Source organism: Crocodylus porosus, unplaced genomic scaffold (assembly GCF_001723895.1).
Source record: "Crocodylus porosus isolate Cpor-Errol unplaced genomic scaffold, CroPor_comp1, whole genome shotgun sequence".
Classification (NCBI taxonomy): Eukaryota; Metazoa; Chordata; order Crocodylia; family Crocodylidae; genus Crocodylus; species Crocodylus porosus.
The window spans coordinates 105,083,403-105,103,786 of record NW_017728947.1 but is presented as its reverse complement, the minus strand read 5'-3'; the positions used below and the strand labels follow the sequence as shown (position 1 = coordinate 105,103,786).

Below are 20,384 nucleotides of genomic sequence, written 5' to 3'. Positions count from 1 at the left end.
GAGGTGCTTTTAACTAAACCACGTCGAACAAACTTTAGATAAAGCCCCCCCACAGCCATTTTGAAGCATGGGACTCTGAATACATGTGACACTGTGGGTGCTTTGATTAGAGTGCCTCTCAGAGCTGCTTTAATTAAAGCGCCCCTCCCCCCCCCCACCCTGCAGCACATGTATAGACACCCTTGGTAAGCCAGCTTCAAGAGGAGGTTGGAGAATGCTCTGAGCAATTCCCGGCCATGGCTTGAGAGTTAGTGCACTTTCCTGGGAAGTGGGAGACGTAGGTCCCAGCCCCCTCTGGGTTGAAGTCTTAGAACTTATACCTCCCTGCTCCCCGGGTGGTTGTCCTGACTGTTAAGTTATAGGGCTGCCTGCCTTCTGCGCAGTTTTACTTCCAGAGGGTGCATAGACCTTAGTCATCCTGTTTTGCCCCAAGTGAAAATAGAATCCAAATTCTATATAAATGCCCAAAATTGCACTTTGGTAGGTGCCAATTAGATAAATATGTAAAGCTGAAATGAGATTTGGCCCATTCTGATCAGCAAATCTCATCCTGTCTTACCTACATGAATAATAGTGGATGTGTAAAGCACTTTTTGGAAAACTGTTTGCAAATATTAATGAATGTGCACTGTCCCTCTGAGTGAAGGGAATGGTTTTGCACAGTTACAGATGGGGAAATGGATAAATACAGAGCACTGAATGGATAACTTAACGTATTCAGCCTAAGACAGCATGTTAATGACTGAGCTAAGAAGAGAACCCAGAATTCCTGACTCGGGTAGTTATTTGCTGTTGCTAACTGACATGTCCTCCTATTAGTTCCTGGGGCTAGCATGTAACGCTTTCAAACTTTTTTTTTAAGCAGGTAATAGCCCTGAAGAGCTTCTTTAATAATATGTTAATAAAAGCTGTGTTATAATGGCTCAGAAATGGTCAGAGTAAATTCTACAAGCAGGACGAATTGGAGCATGTTATTCCCCTCCCACAACTTCAGAGGGAACAGCAAATATGTGTCTGAGGACAGATTTTAACAAGTACAAGTAACCCCTGACCTTTGTTTTGATTTCATTTTGAGGTCCTGACATTTTTTTTCTCCCCTTCCCCCCAGCGATGGGGAGTATTTTATTGATCCCTTTTCTTGTCTGCAAAAGAGTAATGTTCTTCTGTTTGCGGTACAGGCCTTCCAGAGACAAATCCATGAGCGACTCACTCAGCTGGAGCTGATCAATAAACAGTATCGGCGGCTGGCAAGGGAGAATCGCACCGATTCGGCCAGCAAGCTGAAACAAATGGTCCATGAAGGCAACCAGCGCTGGGACAACCTCCAGAAGCGGGTTGCTGCCATTCTCAGGAGACTCAAGGTAGTTACAGTGAGATGGGGTCTAGGTGGAAACGATGCTACCGAAATGCCAGACAGGTGTTAGACCACCATCTATTTGATTGTGTAAGTTTGTGCTCCATCTGTATTAGCAGTTTAGGTGGACTGTGGATTGGCATTTATAAAATGCAGAATGAAAGCCATGGTAAGCTAGGGCTAATGTTGGATGCAACAGAGGATGGTAGGGTGGGTGGGGATGGAGGCAAGGACATCTAATTTTCTGGTTGGATCTTTGCTAGCTGCTAGGATAGCAGCTATTCTACCCTACCAGGGTGGCAGCAGTCCCCAGAGAGCTATATACCAGCTAAGGACAACTGTGCTCCAGCTGTGCTCCTTCCCAGCTTTGATGCTCCATCTACACAACAGGCTGGATGAGGTTTGGCACAGGAACAAACTGGTTCTTGGTCACTAACTAGAGCTGAATATGGAGAAGAGACTAGAGTCACACCCAGAAAGCATGTCAGTCCAGTAAAAGCAGCAAAGTGTACAGTGTGCGAGGGCAGCTCCTAGAGAAGCTGCTTTGCATGTGGCAGTAGACATGTCCTTGGCAAAGGGATTGGCATTAACCAGCCTGGCTGACAGGAAAAGACCAGGGAAGGACCCTGCAAGGCCTGTTCTGCACCCACTGCTGTCTACTACTGCTTCTGTTCTGCTCTTCTTAATGCCAGCACCCTTCTGTGGCCATGGTCCTGGCAAATGATATGCTCTGCCTTCTTTCAGGCTGGATTTTATAGACTTTTTGTGGTTGTCATCATTAGCTTGACTCAAGTGGATATTCTGATTAGATAAAGATTTTCTTAGCTAATACAGATAGCCAATTACCCACCAGGCGTATGGGCTGATACCAATCTGATAACCAGTTTATAGGAATGCAGCTTGGTAGTGGGGAGAACAGTGCCCTGCAGATAAATCTGGAGGGGAAGGGACATAGGAGGTGCTGATTGAGGCCTCTATGGCGAGGGAGGAAGTGGGGCTGAGGTTGGGGCAGGCAATGAATGGGTCCCTGGGGCCAGGGCGGGAGCCACAGGCCGCTCAGCCAGACGATCAGCGTCTCAGCACTTAAAAATAGTGGTAGGGGGGCTTGAACTAAAGCTCATTAGATTAGCTTTAGTTCAAGTGCTGCCGCCACCATTTTTAAGCACTGGGATGCTTTTAACTGGAGCAGAGGGAGGCAGAGGCTGGCTGCCCACTGTGAGCTCAGGGCTCTTCACCCTGCTACCTTTACCCCGGGAGTCACGCCCTGGCTGTGCCACATCCCCTGCCCATCTGGTAGCAATGATGTCAGCGAGCTGTACCTCCTGCTGCTGAATGGGTAGGGGACATGGCATGGTCAATGTGTGGCTCCCAAGGCAAAGGCAACAAGGTGAAGAGCCCTGAGCCTGCAGCAGGCAGCCCACCTCCACCCTCACCCCACTTGGCTCCTCTCTGGTTAAAAGCACCCTGGCACTTAAAAATGGCAGCAACAGTGCTTGAACTAAAGCTCATTCAGTGAGCTTTAGTTCAAGTGCCCCCACTGCCATTTTTAAGCCCTGGGATGCTGATCCCCTGGACGAGTCACCTGTGGCTCCCTGCCCCAGCCCCACTCCCTTCCTCATCGTGGGGGCCTTGATCTGTCCTCGCCACGGCCCTTCCCCTTCACAGGCTTACCAGCAGGGTGCTGCTTTCCACGCCTCCCGGCTGCATTCCTGGTTGCGTGTATGTGTGTGGCTGTGTGCCTGTATACAGCATGTGGGGGCCCCAGCCGGAAGGCATATTACATTTATTGGTACATTATGGGGTACATCAGCCAAAAAAAGCCAATAATGCTAATTTGGCTGATCTGATACGGCACTGATGTATTGGTGCATGTCTAATTCTGATGCTAAAAGGGATCCACACCAAGCATGGACTTCCTATAGGTCTGCAATATGACAAGCAGGACTGTGCTCCACCTGGAGCACAAGTGAAATCCTCTTTTACATGTCTCCAATGTTAATCACTCCATCCTCTGGCCTAGAATCCCCCCAACCAAGTGCATTAGGAATAATTTCAATACTGAAAATAGACTCTTAGTTGGGATGGTTTAGTCAGGGATGTTTCTGCCTTGAGTGAGAGAAGAGGTTGATCTAGAAGATGTCTTGAGGTCTCTTCCAGACCTATTTTTTTTCTGTGATTTGTGCTGCTTTATACACTCTTTTTTCAATGAATGTCTTGTCTGGAGCTGTGATGGGAAAAGCTCCTCTATCTTAATCAGCCCTGGACAAAAACAGGCAGGAAATAGAACATTGTTGACTGCAATGCCACGTGGCGTATTAGTTACTTAAGTGGATTTCCACATTCCAGACAGTCTATCATTCTGCTAATTTTGATGATCTAATTTTAATTAGAGATGAGGTTTGTTTTCTTTACCTAATCTTTCTGGTAAAGTTAGAGCAGCAAAATCAAAAGCCAGGTGTGAACACAGGTTTGGTTTTGGTACATCTGTGTAGAAAAAGGGTGATTTCTACCCCCTTTTGTCCTTCCCCTCCCCCCAACAAAGATAGTTAAACACTGTAGTCTTCCCAGTGTGTATGCAGTGATAATGTATAAAGGTGTCTTATGCCAGCATAACTTGTTCTCATGTGCAAGAAGGAATCTTGGTAGTAGAGACTCTGTATACTTGTACCATGGGGCATTTATACAGATGCTCCAGGGATGAAGGGTGTCCTTTAATAAAAGCATTGCATTCAACAAGCTTTAGTTAAAGCACCCCTGCTGCCATTTTTCAGCACAGGGACGCTGATGCATGTGCCGCTGGAGTCAGCTGGAGCGCGGCAATTGCCACGCTGAAGCAGACTCAATTAATCAAGTCTGCTCTGAGCCTTGCTGCGCTTGTATAGGTGCCCATTGTGCCCATGCTGATGGGAAAGGGGTGTACCAGTTATAGTAATTATTGTATGTAGTCTGGCAACAGGTGTGTATTTAATGTGAACAGCAATTTTAAAAGAAAACCCCAGTTTTAAACTAATCTTGTGATCATCACTACTCAGTAGCTAAAATACTACTGCCTAACTGCCCTTTTTTATTATTCAGCACTTCACCAATCAGAGAGATGAGTTTGAGGGAACGAGGGAAAGCATTCTTGTGTGGCTCACAGAAATGGACCTTCAGCTGACGAATGTCGAGCACTTCTCTGAGAGTAACTTAGATGACAAAATGCGGCAGTTAAATGTACGTATCGTTTCAAACTTTTCTGATATAGCAGTTATGATTATGTCAGTCCTTTGTCTCAAGAAAACACCTGTCAGTACCTCTGGTTCAATTTCTCTACAGCTTCACATTTGTGCCTTGCTGTACATTTGTTATGAGACGCCGGTAAACTTCAAACTACCTGGTTCAACATAAAAAGCATTATTTCTACAAAACATAAATTCAGCATTTATTTATACTCTTTGATCCTTAATCTTATCTGTTTACTCCTAACAATTTCTAAAATCAGTTCCAATTCTGTCTGTCTTAAAAGACAGTTTCAAAATGGGGAAATAGAAACACCGATCACTAATCAGCTAGATGATTATGAACGTTCAAGAGCTCTTTGTAATTTGGAATGCATTGATCAGAATGAGGGTAAAACGTTTCTTCATTACTAGCCCCAACTATGAGTTTTGAATGTAGCATATTGAAGTGGATACTTATTGAAATAGTCGGGCACTTGTGAATTAGCTCTCTGTGAAATTCATTGAGGAGTGTATTACAATTCTTTGCTACCTGAAGGAGTCAGTTCAGCAATACTCTTTTCTCCGTTTTCCCCTTGTTGCTTGGTTGTGTATGTTCAGCTTAATCCTTTGCAAAGCACAAGAGGTGACTTTCTAGAAGGGGGACAACTGATAGCATTCTTACAGGACGCTAGTTCAAATCAAGGTGAACCAAAACTCTGCTCCATATTCTAGCTCGGGGTGGCCAACCTGTGGCATGCGTGCCTCAAGTGGCATGGCAGCCTCTGTGTGTGGCCCACAGCAGATCAGGGAGCAGGCAGGCAGCACAATAGCAGATATGGCTGGGAGCAAAATGCAGAGCAGGAAATCAGGCAGGGGAAGGGGATCAGAGCGGCACCCGAGGGTAGTGCAGGTCTAATTCATGACACGTCTGCCAGAAAGGTTGGACCCACTGTTCGTGGCAGAAGTGGAATAAATTTAGGCTGCAGTGGATAGATGTACATGAAACCCAGGCTGCTTCCTTTCATATTAAAGGTGCTCCATCCAAACTAATGTTGAGGTACAACAGCTAGGTAGTGTGGGGAAGTTTGCTTTGCCATTTCCTATACTGTTCTTATTGTACGGATGGATCAGTCTGCTAATTTCAGTCAGCAGTTATGTTCAACCCCACGAATTCTTCACTTTAAAACACAGAAGTAACTATCTTTCCTAATTTTGCTGCTATGGATTTTCCTACGCATGGGCTTTCTTGTACAGTTCTGTCTCAGGTGACTGTACTTCCCTGCTCTTTGAAACAGGACTGTGTACACCCAGTGGGAATTACACTGAAAGGCCTTCTAGTGTCCACTCCTTTGTTTTGTTTCATTCACCCCCATGAAGTTCAGAAAATAGGAATCACTTTTTAGTGTGAATAACTAAAAAATGTATCTTAATTAGAAACTGTATTCATAATAGCAAGCAGATAATGGGTAGGTAGGAAGATCTTTGCCAGATATTTTTGGATTGCTCTTTCTTTGTCTAGCTAGAGCAGAAGGACTAGATTAAACCACAGGCTGAAATAACCCTTTCTCATGTATGTCATGTGCCAAAACTAGGGTTTCCGGCAGGAAATAACACTGAACACCAACAAGATTGATCAGCTAATCGTTTTTGGAGAGCAGTTGATTCAGAAGAGTGAGCCCTTGGATGCTATCCTGATTGAAGACGAGTTGGAAGAGCTGCACAGATACTGCCAGGAAGTTTTTGGGCGAGTCTCCCGGTTCCACAGAAGACTGACTTCCAGACACCCAGTATGGGCAGAATATCATTTCAGTGTTTTGACAGGGTTTTGGTATTAACCTTTAGTTGCTTATTATGAATCCTGTGGTGCAGCTTACTTAGCAGAGGGCCCAGGAACTTTTTGATTAAAAATACTAGCTTTGACACTCAGGCTTTATCTGAGAAAAGTCAAGTCACCTAACTGAACAAACCCATCTGTAAAAAGGGTTTACTAGCATTAAGGTGGTGGGATCATGGGAGTGCCAGTGTTGGCAGAAAGCTTGAAAACGTTTCTTGCGGGTTTTTACACCAGTTTCTTCATAGTTTCCAGAACACATTCAGAGCTTCCTTTTGCATAAACACAATGGATTTATTTTTGTCCTTCCATCTGTCCTTTGGTTTCACATGGCAACCTTGAATAGTGAATAGCATGTGCTTTACTTGTCACTGGCAGCATCTAGCAGGTGTTCAGCATATTCTGGCTCAAAAAGAAAGGACATCTATTACAAAGCTAACTGGAGGAGCTGATTAATTGGGAGCGCCTGGGAGTAACTACTCACCATTGTCCACTTTGTGAGCACGTTGTGGAGTAATTCTGGAATTGGCTGTCCTTGCCAGCAGGCAGGAGGGTGGTGTTTTGATGGTTATGTGATAGCACCTAATCCTCTCCCCTCTATGTTGTAGAGTAAGTTCTTTGGGGATGCTCCCATTAACTGTAAAACCATGAATAGCATCAGCCTGTGTTAGTCTGTCCCCACCCTGCCTCCAAATCATCACCTGCAGTAATACTGTGCCCCTAACTCCATTACCCACTGAGCACCCTCAAACTGTGCTTCATTCATAGCAATATATGCACCTAGCTTTTTCTATTTTTAGGGATTAGAGGATGAAAAGGAGCTGTCTGAAAATGAGACTGATGCTGAAGACTCAAGAGATGTGCACAGCGATCCCTGGCAGAAGAAGGCAATAAACGAGGTGACATCTTCACCGCAGTCCCTCTGCCATCTTGTGCCCCCTGCACCAGGCCATGAAAGGTCAGGCTGCGAGACCCCTGTCAGTGTGGACTCCATCCCACTTGAATGGGACCACACAGGCGATGTTGGGGGCTCTTCCTCTCATGAGGATGACGAAGAAGGACCATATTACAGTGCTTTGTCAGGTGAGTGCCAGGTATTTGTTTCCATGTAACCCATGGCAGTATCCCTGTGGTGGCATCTGTTGTGTCTTTGGGGTGTGTGTGTGTGTGTGTCTTTAATTTGTAGCGATACAAAACTTGTGTGGATTGCATAACTCTCAACAATACCATCTGGACAAAAGGGATGTTGTTTTCTAATCCAACCATTAATTATGGAATGTTCCCCCTGAAAATGACTTGGTCTTTAAAAATGTCTGATGAAAATAACACAGCTTTTTTTCTCCCAGTATTTTCAGATGTTTCTCTTTAACCCTTGGAAAATATTGAACGTTTGTCCAGTGAGGAAAATAATATTATTCTCTTTCAGATGTAGAAATCACTGAAAATCCTGAGGCATATCTTAAAATGACCACAAAAGCTTTGAAAGCATCTTCTGGTAGGCACCTGCTAATGCATGTGTCTGAACATGGCAATCTCCCTATGGCGCACGCTATGCTCCTGAACCTCTTTCATATGTAATGTCTGATCTCCTGCCATTTGCGGACACCATGTGCCACTGTGTCACGGTGTTTCATTGCTGCAGCGCACTCATGCATACATGAGAGAGCAGTCAAGAATGTGCCATTAAGAATATTCCTGTCCAGCACAGAGATGGTTAATGGGCATTTTATTAGATGGGTCCAAAGTCTTTCAGCTTTCTTGGTGGTTTGGTCTGGGTATTCTTTTTGGTGTACAGGTGATTATAAATCACTTAATTACTGAAACAAATAGTTTATTTTTCCAAGTAAAAAGTGGCTTATCATTTTCACTGGGTATGTGAGAATCTTGAGCACGCGTAGGTTTAATCGAGAATGAGCATTCGCTATTCTCTTCAAATCACGACAAGTCTATTCTTGACTCACCTGCCCATGCATCGTAACATAATAATATCATGGAGATATGAACTTCCCCAAACCACAGCACAACCTTTTTTGATTTTGTTTTTGTTTTTGTGTTAAACTGTACTGTGTTCAGACATTTTCAGAAGAAAATAAGTTCCATAACTGCATGGCTCTCATTTCATTCCCTCCTGGAACATTGTTGGTGTTTTGCAAATGTGCATGCTTTGCAAGGAAAGCTACAGAACTTTTTATGCCATAACTTGACGCCGCGTTATTTGGACTAGTTTCTAATTTATTTCCAAAATAAAAACACCGTCTTGGACATGGGGGATCTTAGAGTCAGAGGATTTCTTTTTTCTTATGTTGCAGGAAAATCGGTTTCAGAAGGTCACACGTGGCATTCCCCTGATAGTCCAGCCTGCAGAAAACATCAGTACAGCCAGGCAGAGATGGTTAGAAATGTGCTGTCTGGCAACACGGAGACAAGTACTCCACATAAGGCAGACTATGTGAGTTCCAGATCTGTGGGCATTTGGTCTAACCTAAGCACAGTAATTGGAGGATTACTTCCATTTCCATTTACAGCTTTCCATTACAGTAATGGGAAATTGTCAGGGCAGCTGGAGGGAGGAAGAAGTAAAGGGGAAATTCAAAAAAAAAACCTCTTGATAATTCATGCATTTTGTTCCTGTTCCTGCCAAGCGGCTGATCTGAGGGATCCATTCCCAAACTGGGAAAAGGAAAAGGATCTACCTTAACACAGCCTGCTTCTCCTCCCATTCCTGGTCATTCAAACACTTGCCAAAGAGGGAAGTACCAGCAGCTCTGCCTGCAGGCAGTGGGGTAACCAGGGAAGAGTTTCGCCTCTGTGGTTGGACTCTAGCTGCGGTGGAACATGGGCACGCTCCCCCTTTCACACCACTCGCTGTCCCTTCCCTTCTGCCCACTGGCCTCGTAGAGGCACATTGTTTGTGTCTGGAGAGATACCTTTTTCCCAGCACACAGACCTTTACAGCCAGTCAAGAAATTCCTTGCGGAAGAGACTTGTTATTCCGCAAAAAGTTAAATCATATACTGGTGAGGAAGATTTTCTTCCCCCCAGTCTAATTTGAGTGCCTGTACACTTCAAGTGTGGAGGACACCTGATATCTCACAGTCCTCTGCTCTCCAGCTGTCCCTCCGAGGGAGAGGGAAGGAGGGAGATCAGTGTCTCCTAGACAGCCCAGCCAGGGGGGAGCTGTCAGGGAGCCCTGTGGGGATCTTGCATAGAAAAATGACCTCCCCTCCTACCAGCTGATTGATGTGGGGGGAGAGGATTCCCTTGCAGGGGAGACCCTCTGGGTAAGTGGGAGGTGAGGCAGACTGCCTGGCAGCAAAGCTCTCCAAGTCTTGTCACTGCATCGCAATGCCCCCCTCTCCCTAACCCCCTACTACTACTGGTCAGCTCAGAAGAGTGCACAGACCAGGAGGTGTTTTTCCACAGCAGGAACCAGGAGGGTTCCCACCGTGGAAGAATATACCGCCCACCCCGATTGCCCAGATGGGGGAGTGTGCTCTCAGGGCCGGAGCCCTCCCCATCTGTCTGTGGCAGCTCCTACTTTTCAGCAGCTTCCAATTGACAGCCTACCCCCTTCCAAGGTAGGGCAGGCTATAAGTAATGAGCTCCCCAATGGCAGGGGTGGCCTAGGGAGCAGCCCGTTAATGTCCCCTGAATGAAGAGCTTGTCCACGAAGCTCTCCCACCATGGGGCTGGAACATACATATACTCCTCCCAGGCTATTTCTCCAAAATCCATACCAGTAGAAATGAATGTTTGTATGTAGCTGCTGGCCCAGTAGAAATGGGCCTCAGCCATTGACAACACCTGTTGTCCTGGGAGTGAAATGAGTCTGGTGCCTAGTTGCCTTTCAGCAGGTGTTTCTTGCCATTAATCCACCGCTTGTTTCTTAAAGTAACTGTCACCAAGCCCCAGAACCTGATAAAGAGTGCGACAGAACTGCTGCTCCCAAACCAGCTACTTAGGACTTGTATTTAATAACTGACTCAACCAATTAAATGTCTTCACTGCATTTCTATCTGTAAGCCCCACTGCACATTTGCTGGATATGCATACAGTCTGGTGCAGATAAAATGCCATTGGTCTTCTGCGGCATTTTTGTGTTGCCCTCAAAACCACAACTTTCTGCACCTTAATTCCTCCCGTGCTAATGTGCCTGGAGCTCGGGGCTTGCTGGACTTTTGAGTGTGTGGGACTCATGCGCTTCTGAAATAATTCCAGGTTAAGCACCTGGTGTCTGCAAGCAGTGGCAGCATGGACAGTGTCAAAGAGGTGTCTACAACTCTGAATGACGAAGAGCCCCAAGATGACCCGGAGCTTGTGAGCATTGCAGCTGCAGAGAAGCAACCAGGTACAGTTGAAATCAGACCATGTAAAAAGATTATGAACAGCTGTTCAGACGAGGTTTATAAAGGGACTCACAGGGTTACCAAGCAGAGATGACACCGACAGTGCTTAGACTGAAGGCAAAGTTAACAGCCAGGAGCAAACTGCTGCTCTCATTGACGATGCCTTCTGCTGTGGATACACTGAGCTGCCTTCTCACTTGACATTAGCTGACCTACATTTGCTGTTTAAATCTCAGCCGTTACATTTTATGTGCCAGACTCAAGATTTTGCTCACTCAGAGTATACTTGGCTGTCTCTCTGCTGGTAACAGGGAAGTTGTCCCCATTCGTATCAGTGAGGATTCTGACCACTTGAGAGACTTTTTTTAATCAGATTTCTAAGCCAAGAAATAGATTTCTTTGACTAAAACAAGATTGCTCTCACTTGTTCTTTCAACAACGTGGCAAGGAAATAAGAGCATATTACAGCTCCCATTTCCAAAAGCTCTGGGTCATCCAGGTCTGGGGAACATTATCTGTTCTTCATTGTACACCAAACTTCATTGTCCACAGCCAATTAAGTTGGCTCTCTTAACCTTACAAGACCTACTTTCCTGGCTTTGGGTGTTTCTGAGAGGTTAGGATGAGGTTTATAGTATAATTATAAACCTCCAATGAGAAATTGAAGTTGTATCAGCCACCAGAGAGTCTGAATGCCTTGCACTGCCCACAGTCACATCAGGTCACCAGGGGAATGGGAGAGGGCTAAGAAAGAAATGAGAAGTGGAGTTGGCAACTGTGTAGGCTGTGCTGTTGAGGGTTAGTACTAAAACAATGGCCCATTATGGTTCATGTGGCTTTCTGGTGTGGTAGGGACCCTCTCTCAAATAAGGCATTAAACTAAAGTCCTGACTACTTCTGTTTACTCTACCTACCATGATAAATTACCAGGAAATACATAATTATGAATTGCAGTATCCTTGGCAGATTACAGTTGTTTTGCCTCCCTAAATTCTTTCTGTATTTTCAGTTGGATATTCCTCATTCACTGACACAAGGTCCTGTAGAGTTACCGTATTCTTTTTTACAACTGTCATGTTACCTGAACGAGATCTATAACAGCTTGAAGATCTTGGTTTTTCCAGAAAAAAAATCACATGTCTTAAAAAATATTTTTTATTACTGTTTTTTTCAAATTGGAACAGACCTTCTGGTCAAAAACTGATTGTGGAATGAATTCAGTGGAATCCTTGCATTTGCTAATATGTATGTAGCACCCTCTATTTTAAGCAAGAGGCGCATTTCTGGTGGTGTAAAGCATTTCTTGGTGCGTCACACTAGGTATGATTGAACGATGGGAACTCATTCAAGCCCAGGACCTAAGAAACAAACTAAGAGTGAAACACAATTTGCAGCAGTGGCAGCAGCTGCACTCTGATCTCAACGATGTCACCGCTTGGCTGGATAAAACTGAAGGAGAGCTGGAGCAGTTACAGAAAGCAAAGCCAGCAGCCAGCTTGCAGACTATGGAACAACGGGTGAAGAAACTGAAAGTATGTTGTGACACACAGGGAAGGGAGGGTTGAACATTAGCGTTGCTTCTCTGATCAGATCATTGGTTTTTCCCTATAATTGATGCATACAGCATTATTGATTTTTATTTTTTTTTTTTTGTCTTTGGCTTTTGCCATCTAGATGCATTTGAGGAATAAACAGGCTTGTCTAAACAGGGTATTATCATGTGAATGCATGCAGGTTTAGCGAACCTGAGGAAGATGAGGAAAGGGTGGAAGAACTGGGATTACTTTAGTCTGGAGAAGAGAAAATGTAGTGAGAATTGGTGGATCTTCAATACAAAAAGATTTTCACAAAGAGGATAGCAGTCAACTGTTCTGCGTATCCACAGGAGACGGGACAAGTGTCAATAGATGAAATTGCAATGAGAGAGAGGTTGGATAGCATGAAGCACTTCTAACTCTGAGGGTGGTTAAGCATTGGAACAGATTACCTAGCAAAGTTTTGGAGTCTCCATCACTGGAAGGTTGTAAATACAAGTTAGAGCACCATTTATCTGGGTTGGTTTACACAGGGAGGATCTGCTCCTGAGCAGGTGACCTCTGCAGCTGAGACTAGGTGACCTCTTAACTTCCTTTTCAACCCTATTTTCTGAGATCCTGTGCCACTTACCTTGCCCGTGCACTGCATAGGAGACCCTGGACACCTAGCTCAGGGTTGTACCCTCCAGCCTCCTTAAACTAATAATGGTGGATGTCAGGGAGGGTCTTGAACAGGAAATAAGTCACTCTAAATATACTTGGTTCAGTGCTCTCCCTCTATACATCCACTCCTGCCACTGTTGGAGGCTAGATAGATCATGCTTCTGACCCAGTGGGGCACTTTTTATGTTCTTATGTAAAAAATGTGGGTGTTGCAACACAGAGATCCCTTTTGTGAATCTGCTTCCACTTTGACAGTTCAGTGGCTGGCACTGCTCTCTTGCTGCAAAAGTCAGTCAGTGCAGAGACATTTTTCACCATTGTGTTAGGAGACATTTGCTGCTGGATGTGTTCTTGGTTTAGAATAACCTGTGGTTTAGACCACGGCGTGTTTAAATTGAGCACTGCTAACACCCCTGTTTTCCAAGTCAGGCAGTGCATGTGGCTAGCACTTGGTTAATAACAACCATATAAAATCAGGTTCCTGAAAAGTGTGGGCGATTCCTAGATCTGATAAATATGGAAGCTTGAACATCGGCATCCTTGTCAAATTATGCAATGGCCTTTTTCCCTTGTAGTTTCAGGTATGATAATCAGGTGAGAAATGGCTTGGATAACTAGCAGGTTGTGGGATGGGGAGAAGAGTCACGTACGTAGAATTAAAACGTGACAATACATGGCTGAGTTGGGGCAGGGGCAGCTTCAGGTTTTGGCTTCAGATCGGTAGTGCTCAGCTTTAAAAGCCTTGGGAAGTCTGGCTTAAATGCCTTCCCCTTTTGCTCTGTTATTGCTTTCCTACATTCTCACAGCTTTCCATGGCTGTAGGATTGCTTTAAACAAACAAGGCAATCAGGGCTCATTGTAGAAATGATATCTTTTATTAGACCAATAAAATTTTTGCAAAAAAAATGCCTTTAATTGTAAGCTTTTGGGCACAAACACCCCTCATCAGGCATTAGACAAAAGATTGTAAAAGTTCTCCTGGGCAGAAGTGAAAGTTCATATTTCACAGGATTTCACAGAGGAGTCAATTGATGGAAAACTCTGGGCAGTCAGTTCATAGCTGGTGTGGAGCCTCTCACCTCCTGTGAAGATCTGTGAGGATGCAGATTACCTTGAAACAAAGGCAGGAGCAGGATCTCAGGTTTCAGGTGGTCACAGTTGCTTCCTGCTTGGGAAAATACGAAGATTTCATTTGGAAAAATGAACAATGCATTTCTGTTTATTCTGCATATCCTGGTCTGTTCATTCTTTAGGATATACTTAAAGCCTTTGATAATTACAAGTCTGTGGTGCTCTCCATTAACCTAAGCAGCAAAGACTTCCAGCAGATGGATAGCACTGAATCCAAAGAGCTTCAAAACAGACTCCGACAGATGAATTTGCACTGGGAGAAAGCATCTCATTCGGTGGACACCTGGAGGAAAAGTTTACAACAGGCTCTATTGCAGTGCCAGGTAATGAGCATAAAGGTTCATCTTTTAATACTTGGAAGGAGAATTTATTTCAATGTGCCACAACAGATAGGTCAGAGGACATGGTATTGAGTGACCCCAAGACTTCCTTGGATTGCCTGTTCAAAATCCAGAGGAAAATGAATGTGTATCACTTACAGACAAGATAGTCATGGTAGTAATAATTAAACATGAAACCAAGCAAGTGCTTGGATACTTAGCCAACAATCCTTCATAGCATCTGACACAGTGTAGCCTCTGAGTTAGTCTGTAAGGTGCCACCTGGCCCTGCAAGCTGCTTGTTACCCTTATTTTATAAATGACATCGGTGTTAAACACACGACCTTGTTTCACCTTGTATTTAGCTTAGGCTGTACCTGCTGCTTTCCCAGACCTGAGGAAGAACACTTTGTTCCCAAAACATTGTCTAACATTTCTCCCAACTACACAGTTGGTCCAATAAAAGATATCACCAAAAAAAAATCCTTGCTGCTTGCATATTTCCTGGACCATCATGGCTACAACAGCACTCCAGCCCTACTAAATGAGATGGAGACAGTTGAGGAGGAGAGGCTAACAGCAAATTTGGGATTATTAGTTTACGGTTTTAACTGCTCATCCTGTACTACAATCACTGTTTCTTTTACAGCAGCCCTTATTTTACATTAGAGCCATATAAAAATATACAGTATGTAGTGTTTAATTACCCATGCAGTTGGGTCAGTAAAAGATAGCACCTAAAAATGTGTGTGGCTGATTATGCTGTCATTTTCTTTCTTGTTTGTAAATCATTGTTCAGGATTTCCATGAACTGAGCCAGAAACTACTGTTGTGGGTAGCAAGTGCTGAAAGTCGAAGACATAAAGCACAAATCACTGATCCAAATGCTGACCCCCATACCATAGTGGAGTGCCAAACAGAGTTAATGGTATGTGGAGTGCTGGTTACTGAATGACAGTGGGGGACTGAAATGCACCAGTTATTTCCACTTAAAGAATGGCATCTTTATCAAAATGATCATTTGAAAGAAAACAGGCGGCATGTGATGCTACTGTGTCTCTGTAGGAATGGATTTTGGCTTTATCATATGGGTTGATGTTAGAATCTGTCTACATATGCGGTATTGTTGCAAAATGACCAAGCTTGAGTGCAGATAAATGTACACTTGCGGGGAAGGGGAGCTGCTGGTCTGGACGGGGCAGCCCCGGTTACATGTGCATGGTTCTGTAGTAATACAAGCGCAGGCAAATCACTCCCAGATTGACCCTGCTTCCTCCACGGGCACAGCTGGAGTGATTTGGCTCACTCATGTGCACAATCCTGTAGTGATACTTAGCAGTTGAAGTGTACTCATAAGCAGCAGCTCCTGCTCCCCCGTTTGAAGCCACTGCATGTGTATGATTGTCCATGCCACTAATTAACTTCCTAGGTGACTGATCCTCTTCCAAGAAAGAGGTGGCTTACTCTGAATTAGTTCAGTCCACTCTGGCACAAGCAGACTTTTGGGTTGAGGCTCTAAAACTAATGCAAAGGATTTGTGCTAAAAGAATGCAATGGGTGTGAAGTGTTCCCACAAAGCCTTGTCACCGCACCAAAATCCTAATCGGCAGCAGCCTGGCTTGAGTCTGTTCCCACTGGACCACCAGTCAGTCCAGATTCCTTCATGGGGATTGTTCTAGAAATCAAGCTGGTGAACCACCCTGAAAGCATCGTCCAAACGTGCTGTTGATGGCGCTGGTTGTTATATTTCACACCATCCCTTTTCAGCAACTGGAGAAAGAGCTTTTGGAACGGCAGCTTCATGCAAACTTGCTCCAGGAAATTTCTACCCACCTGCTGGTTAAATCTGATGGAGAAGACTACATTGAAGCTGATGAGAAGGTACATGTGATTGGAAAGAAAATGAAGCAACTTCTTGAACAAGTTTCAAGCGACTTGAAGTCTATACGAGGAAACCTGGTAAGTACATGAAGGTTTTAATGCCTTAACTTGCTCTTGGATCATGAGAATAAAGGGTACAAGAACAAGTGTTGAAAGGCAAGTTCGAAGTGTTGGAATGAAGATTTGAGAATTATGCAAGAGGCAAGGATTTTTGTGAGTGATATACGTCTACTGGCCAAACTGCATAGTTGGAGCGGACTTAGACAAGCTGATGAAGAATGTGAACTTGTTCTCAGATGGTCTTAAATCTATCCCAACCATGCAGTGGCAACAGTAAAAGATATCACTCCCAAAAATCCTTGCCTGTCAAAGAACTGAGTGAAAGCTATAACAAATAGATTGGTTTAAAATGTATTATTTTAAAATGTCACATCTGCTTAACTCCTTAACAAATATGGCCAGTTTTCAGGAAAAAGGAGGTAGGGGTTTGTGTGGGTCGTGTACAGGCCATGGAAGTGGGCTGCCGCGGGACTCTGAAATGTTTTCTGTCTGCTCCCACTGTTCCCTGGGCCTTCCAGCGCCGGTCCTTTCAGCAGTTGCGCATGGTCCAGAAATAACCTACTTTGGGAGCTTCTGGGTTTGTGAGGTGGTTGGCATCTCTGCGGAGGTAACATATGTCATTTTAAATGGGAACATTGAATCAATCCACAGGTGCCATTTTGCAGTCCATGCGCTCCTGGTTTATGCCTCGGTAAATTAACAGGTGGTTTTTGCTTTTAGGACAACAATGCATTTCTGGCAACTGCCGATGAATGGGACTCTGGAGGCCACCACCCACTAGCAGTGAAATCGAGCCCTCAGGAAAAAAAGGCAAGAAGCCTTTTTTTTTTTTTTTTATGAAAAGGCTGATCTTTCTCCTGCCAAGATGATGTTGCTCTCTTTTTTTTCCTGGCTTGAATCTCAAAACTTTAGGGACCTGCTTATTTTAATTATACGCAGAATGTAGAATATGACCTTAAAATTAAATGGATCAGGACTCCTATCTTTTTAGTCAGACAGATTGTCTGACTTCTTAGAACTGTAAAAATAATAAATGCCTCTTTCCGCAGGTCGCTACAAGAAGAGCCTCTGACAGCAGGGATGCCAGCAGCATCAGGTAGGCCCTTCACTTCATTTCATTGGTGTGGAAAGTACAGAGTGCGGGCAAGGCCAGGGGCTTCGTGCCCAAGAGGCAAAGGGACTTGGAAAGATTGTGTGTGCAGCCACTGGTGCATAGGCTCACGCTGGTGTAAGTCACACCACCCTAGGGGGAAGGCACCTGCAGGAAACCAGGAGCAGCTGTATGTTGGTGTAAGTTACTTGGCACAGGCTGGTTCTCCTGCCATGATGTGCCAGTCTATAGCCAGCAGGCAGGCTGAGAGATCTGGCAGTGTGTCCACTCCTTACTCTGGGGTAATTTACTTTGTAGTAATGTAGATGGGTCGGACATGCGACTTCTGCTGCCAGTGTTATGTACAGTTTTGTGGCTGAGTACACAGCTGCTTCCAGCCAGCTTAAGGAGGTAGCCTGTCCTGAAGATGCCCCTTTTCTCACAACTCGGACCTTCTTTATTTCGCATTTAAGGAAAAGCGCCCTAAACACACCTCAGTGTGAACAGCAGCCTCCCAGTTATTAGTACTAAAACTCAGGTGGCTTTTCCTACCCTTTCTCAGCTGGATAGAAGCATGCTTTTACAGAGCTGGAGAATGCTCTGTGTCCCTGTAGGACATACTTTTATGCAGTGCGTGCTCCTGAGCAAGAGGTTTCAGTATAATGTGAAACAAAAGTGGAGTTCACGCTAAGTGAAGGAAAGTAACAAACAAGTACCTTGCCACCAATATAACTGCGTCCCCTCTCTTCTCAGAATGGAAAGCCAGGCCAAACCTGCTCCAGTTTCCAGGCCCCATTCCTTCTTTTACCGTGTATTACGAGCGGCTTTGCCCCTCCAGTTGCTCTTCCTTCTGCTTCTGCTTCTGGCCTGTATGGTCCCATCCTCAGAGGAAGACTACAGCTGCACTCAAGCAAACTACTTTGCCCGGTCTTTCCACCTAATGCTGAAATATACCAATGGACCTCCGCCAACCTAGGCAGCATCCCATGATTCTTCGACGTACCAAAAAACACATTTTGTCATGGGTGCTTGTTTTCATGCTGCTAATGTGAAGCCGTGAATTCACATGGTCAGGCAGAGAAAGGTCCGTCTGAGGCCACATTTTGACCCCCTGCAGAGCTTTCCTGACTTAACCACAGTCAGTTGTGCATCCCTGAACCTTGGGTGCAACTGCACAGCTGAGCTCTACAGGAGGCATTTTTTTAAATGGCCACTTCCTCCTGCGCAGGGAATGTATCGATGTTCACATCTCAAGCTGTAAATCTTTACATGATTTCAGGGTTTTGGTAAGTAGTCCAATGGCTTTTTGTGTACAGAAAGTGAATTTTCTATAGATTTTTAACTCCGGAGCACCATACTGTATACTTTGATGCACTAGACACAAGCATTTTATATTTACAGACATCCTAGTTTGCAAGGTCCATAGAACTCAAATTGACAGAATGATATGGGTTGTTATGTGACAGTAATTGCTGTAACCTGGGGTCTTTGTCATGGCTCAATGTGACAAACTGAAGCAGTTTTAAGTGCTTGGCATGCACTTATGATGGGCAACAGTTCACCTCCTTACCTGTATCTTTTGGTACTGTAGTCAGCTGGTAGAAACGAAGGTTTTAAATTTTTGGTATTTTTGTTACGCTGTACTTAATTCATCTAATTCTTTCAATAAAAAGATGTGTATTTGTTTTGTGTGCAAAGTGTTTAGTACTTAGCCCTGCTGTGGTGTCCTTTTATACCGTGATTTAAAAAAGAAATGATTACATTGCATGGAAATGGTTTATATTGTGCATATTTTCTACGTGAAGATAATTACGTAGTCTATACACACTCTGTATACAAATGAATAATGTGCACTGGATTTTTTTAATCAAAGATTTCTGGTTTAATCTCCTGAATGTATAGTATGCCAAGAGAGACTCGTGCATTTTTATACATTACTTCACATTTAAAATGAAGTAAAAAGTTCAGGTGATGGGAAGAGAAAATGTGATGTACAGTCAGTTTTATTGGAACATATTTGTTGGTTGTACAGTTCAAGCATTCTCATTAAAATTCTGCTGATGTTTTCAGAGTATGGATTTGCAGAGTATGGATTTGCCACTTGTGTCACTGCCAGAGAACGTTTTGCTTTACACATTCACTTGTCAGATAGCAGGAACGGACTCTGTCTTTTGAAACCAGGTTGGAGCAGAAGTTTGCAACTACATTAGGAGACACCTGAAAACTTTCTACCTTTACCTAACCAACCTTAAGAAAGAGCTGTACGTGGGAAGGAGTGCCTCTCTCACACTAGTCTTCATATGTTCTTGTACAGGGAGATTAGATTAGAAATTAATCAAGGGACCCTTTCCATTGTGGTCCTTGTCTACCCCATGCTGGCACCGTCACAGTTTGCAACCAGTTTCCTGAAGAACGAGGAGCTGTGTGGAAGCTCCATTCGTGGTTGTATTACAGGACACAGGAAGAATCTAGTCAGAGTTTATTTAAGCATATAACTTTTTAGAGAGACCTTTAAAATAGTTCATTATAGGGCCTCTCCATTCACTTCCTAGTTCATCTCCACTTGCCAACCTTTGAGGTCTCATTTCTCAGGCCTTCAGTACAACCCCCTCACAGCCTTCAGAGTTTGTACCTTAAGAAAGAGGGCCCCTAAAGTAAAGCCTCTCTGCAGCAAAGGTATTCTGCCAAGATTAGCCCAGCCAGTACCCTAAGATCACTTTTTCATATGAAATTTGTCTTAGAAAAATGTATTTTAGAAAAAAATGTAACACATTTTGCACTTGAAAACTTGACACACCCCAGGAAATCCAAAATTGTCATATTTGCTTTAATTATTCATCCTAGCTGGTAACCAAATTTAGTTGCTCAGTATTAGACAACTTATTTCTCTAATCCTGTCTGAGGATCTTTTCCAGTGGGACCCCAAGCTGCTGCTGAAATTAAAAAGCTAACGTCTCTTCTTCCATCGCTCCC

At 44.2% G+C, this 20,384-nt stretch overlaps 1 protein-coding gene across 1 annotated transcript in view; it reads left to right on the top strand.

Moving 5' to 3' along the window:
• SYNE2 (spectrin repeat containing nuclear envelope protein 2) overlaps positions 1-19,485 on the top strand; it is a 256,377-nt gene extending 236,892 nt beyond the window's left edge. Inside the window, exons 105-118 of the mRNA XM_019550841.1 lie at positions 1,179-1,361; positions 4,430-4,567; positions 6,147-6,341; positions 7,186-7,468; positions 7,812-7,880; positions 8,695-8,834; positions 10,604-10,733; positions 12,052-12,263; positions 14,183-14,383; positions 15,180-15,308; positions 16,148-16,339; positions 17,042-17,124; positions 17,367-17,417; positions 18,165-19,485. Coding sequence (XP_019406386.1) covers positions 1,179-1,361; positions 4,430-4,567; positions 6,147-6,341; positions 7,186-7,468; positions 7,812-7,880; positions 8,695-8,834; positions 10,604-10,733; positions 12,052-12,263; positions 14,183-14,383; positions 15,180-15,308; positions 16,148-16,339; positions 17,042-17,124; positions 17,367-17,417; positions 18,165-18,387 — 2,229 coding nt within the window. The 3' untranslated portion in view covers positions 18,388-19,485. The remainder of the gene's footprint in view (positions 1-1,178; positions 1,362-4,429; positions 4,568-6,146; positions 6,342-7,185; positions 7,469-7,811; positions 7,881-8,694; positions 8,835-10,603; positions 10,734-12,051; positions 12,264-14,182; positions 14,384-15,179; positions 15,309-16,147; positions 16,340-17,041; positions 17,125-17,366; positions 17,418-18,164) is intronic.
• Positions 19,486-20,384: the final 899 nt, after the last annotated feature.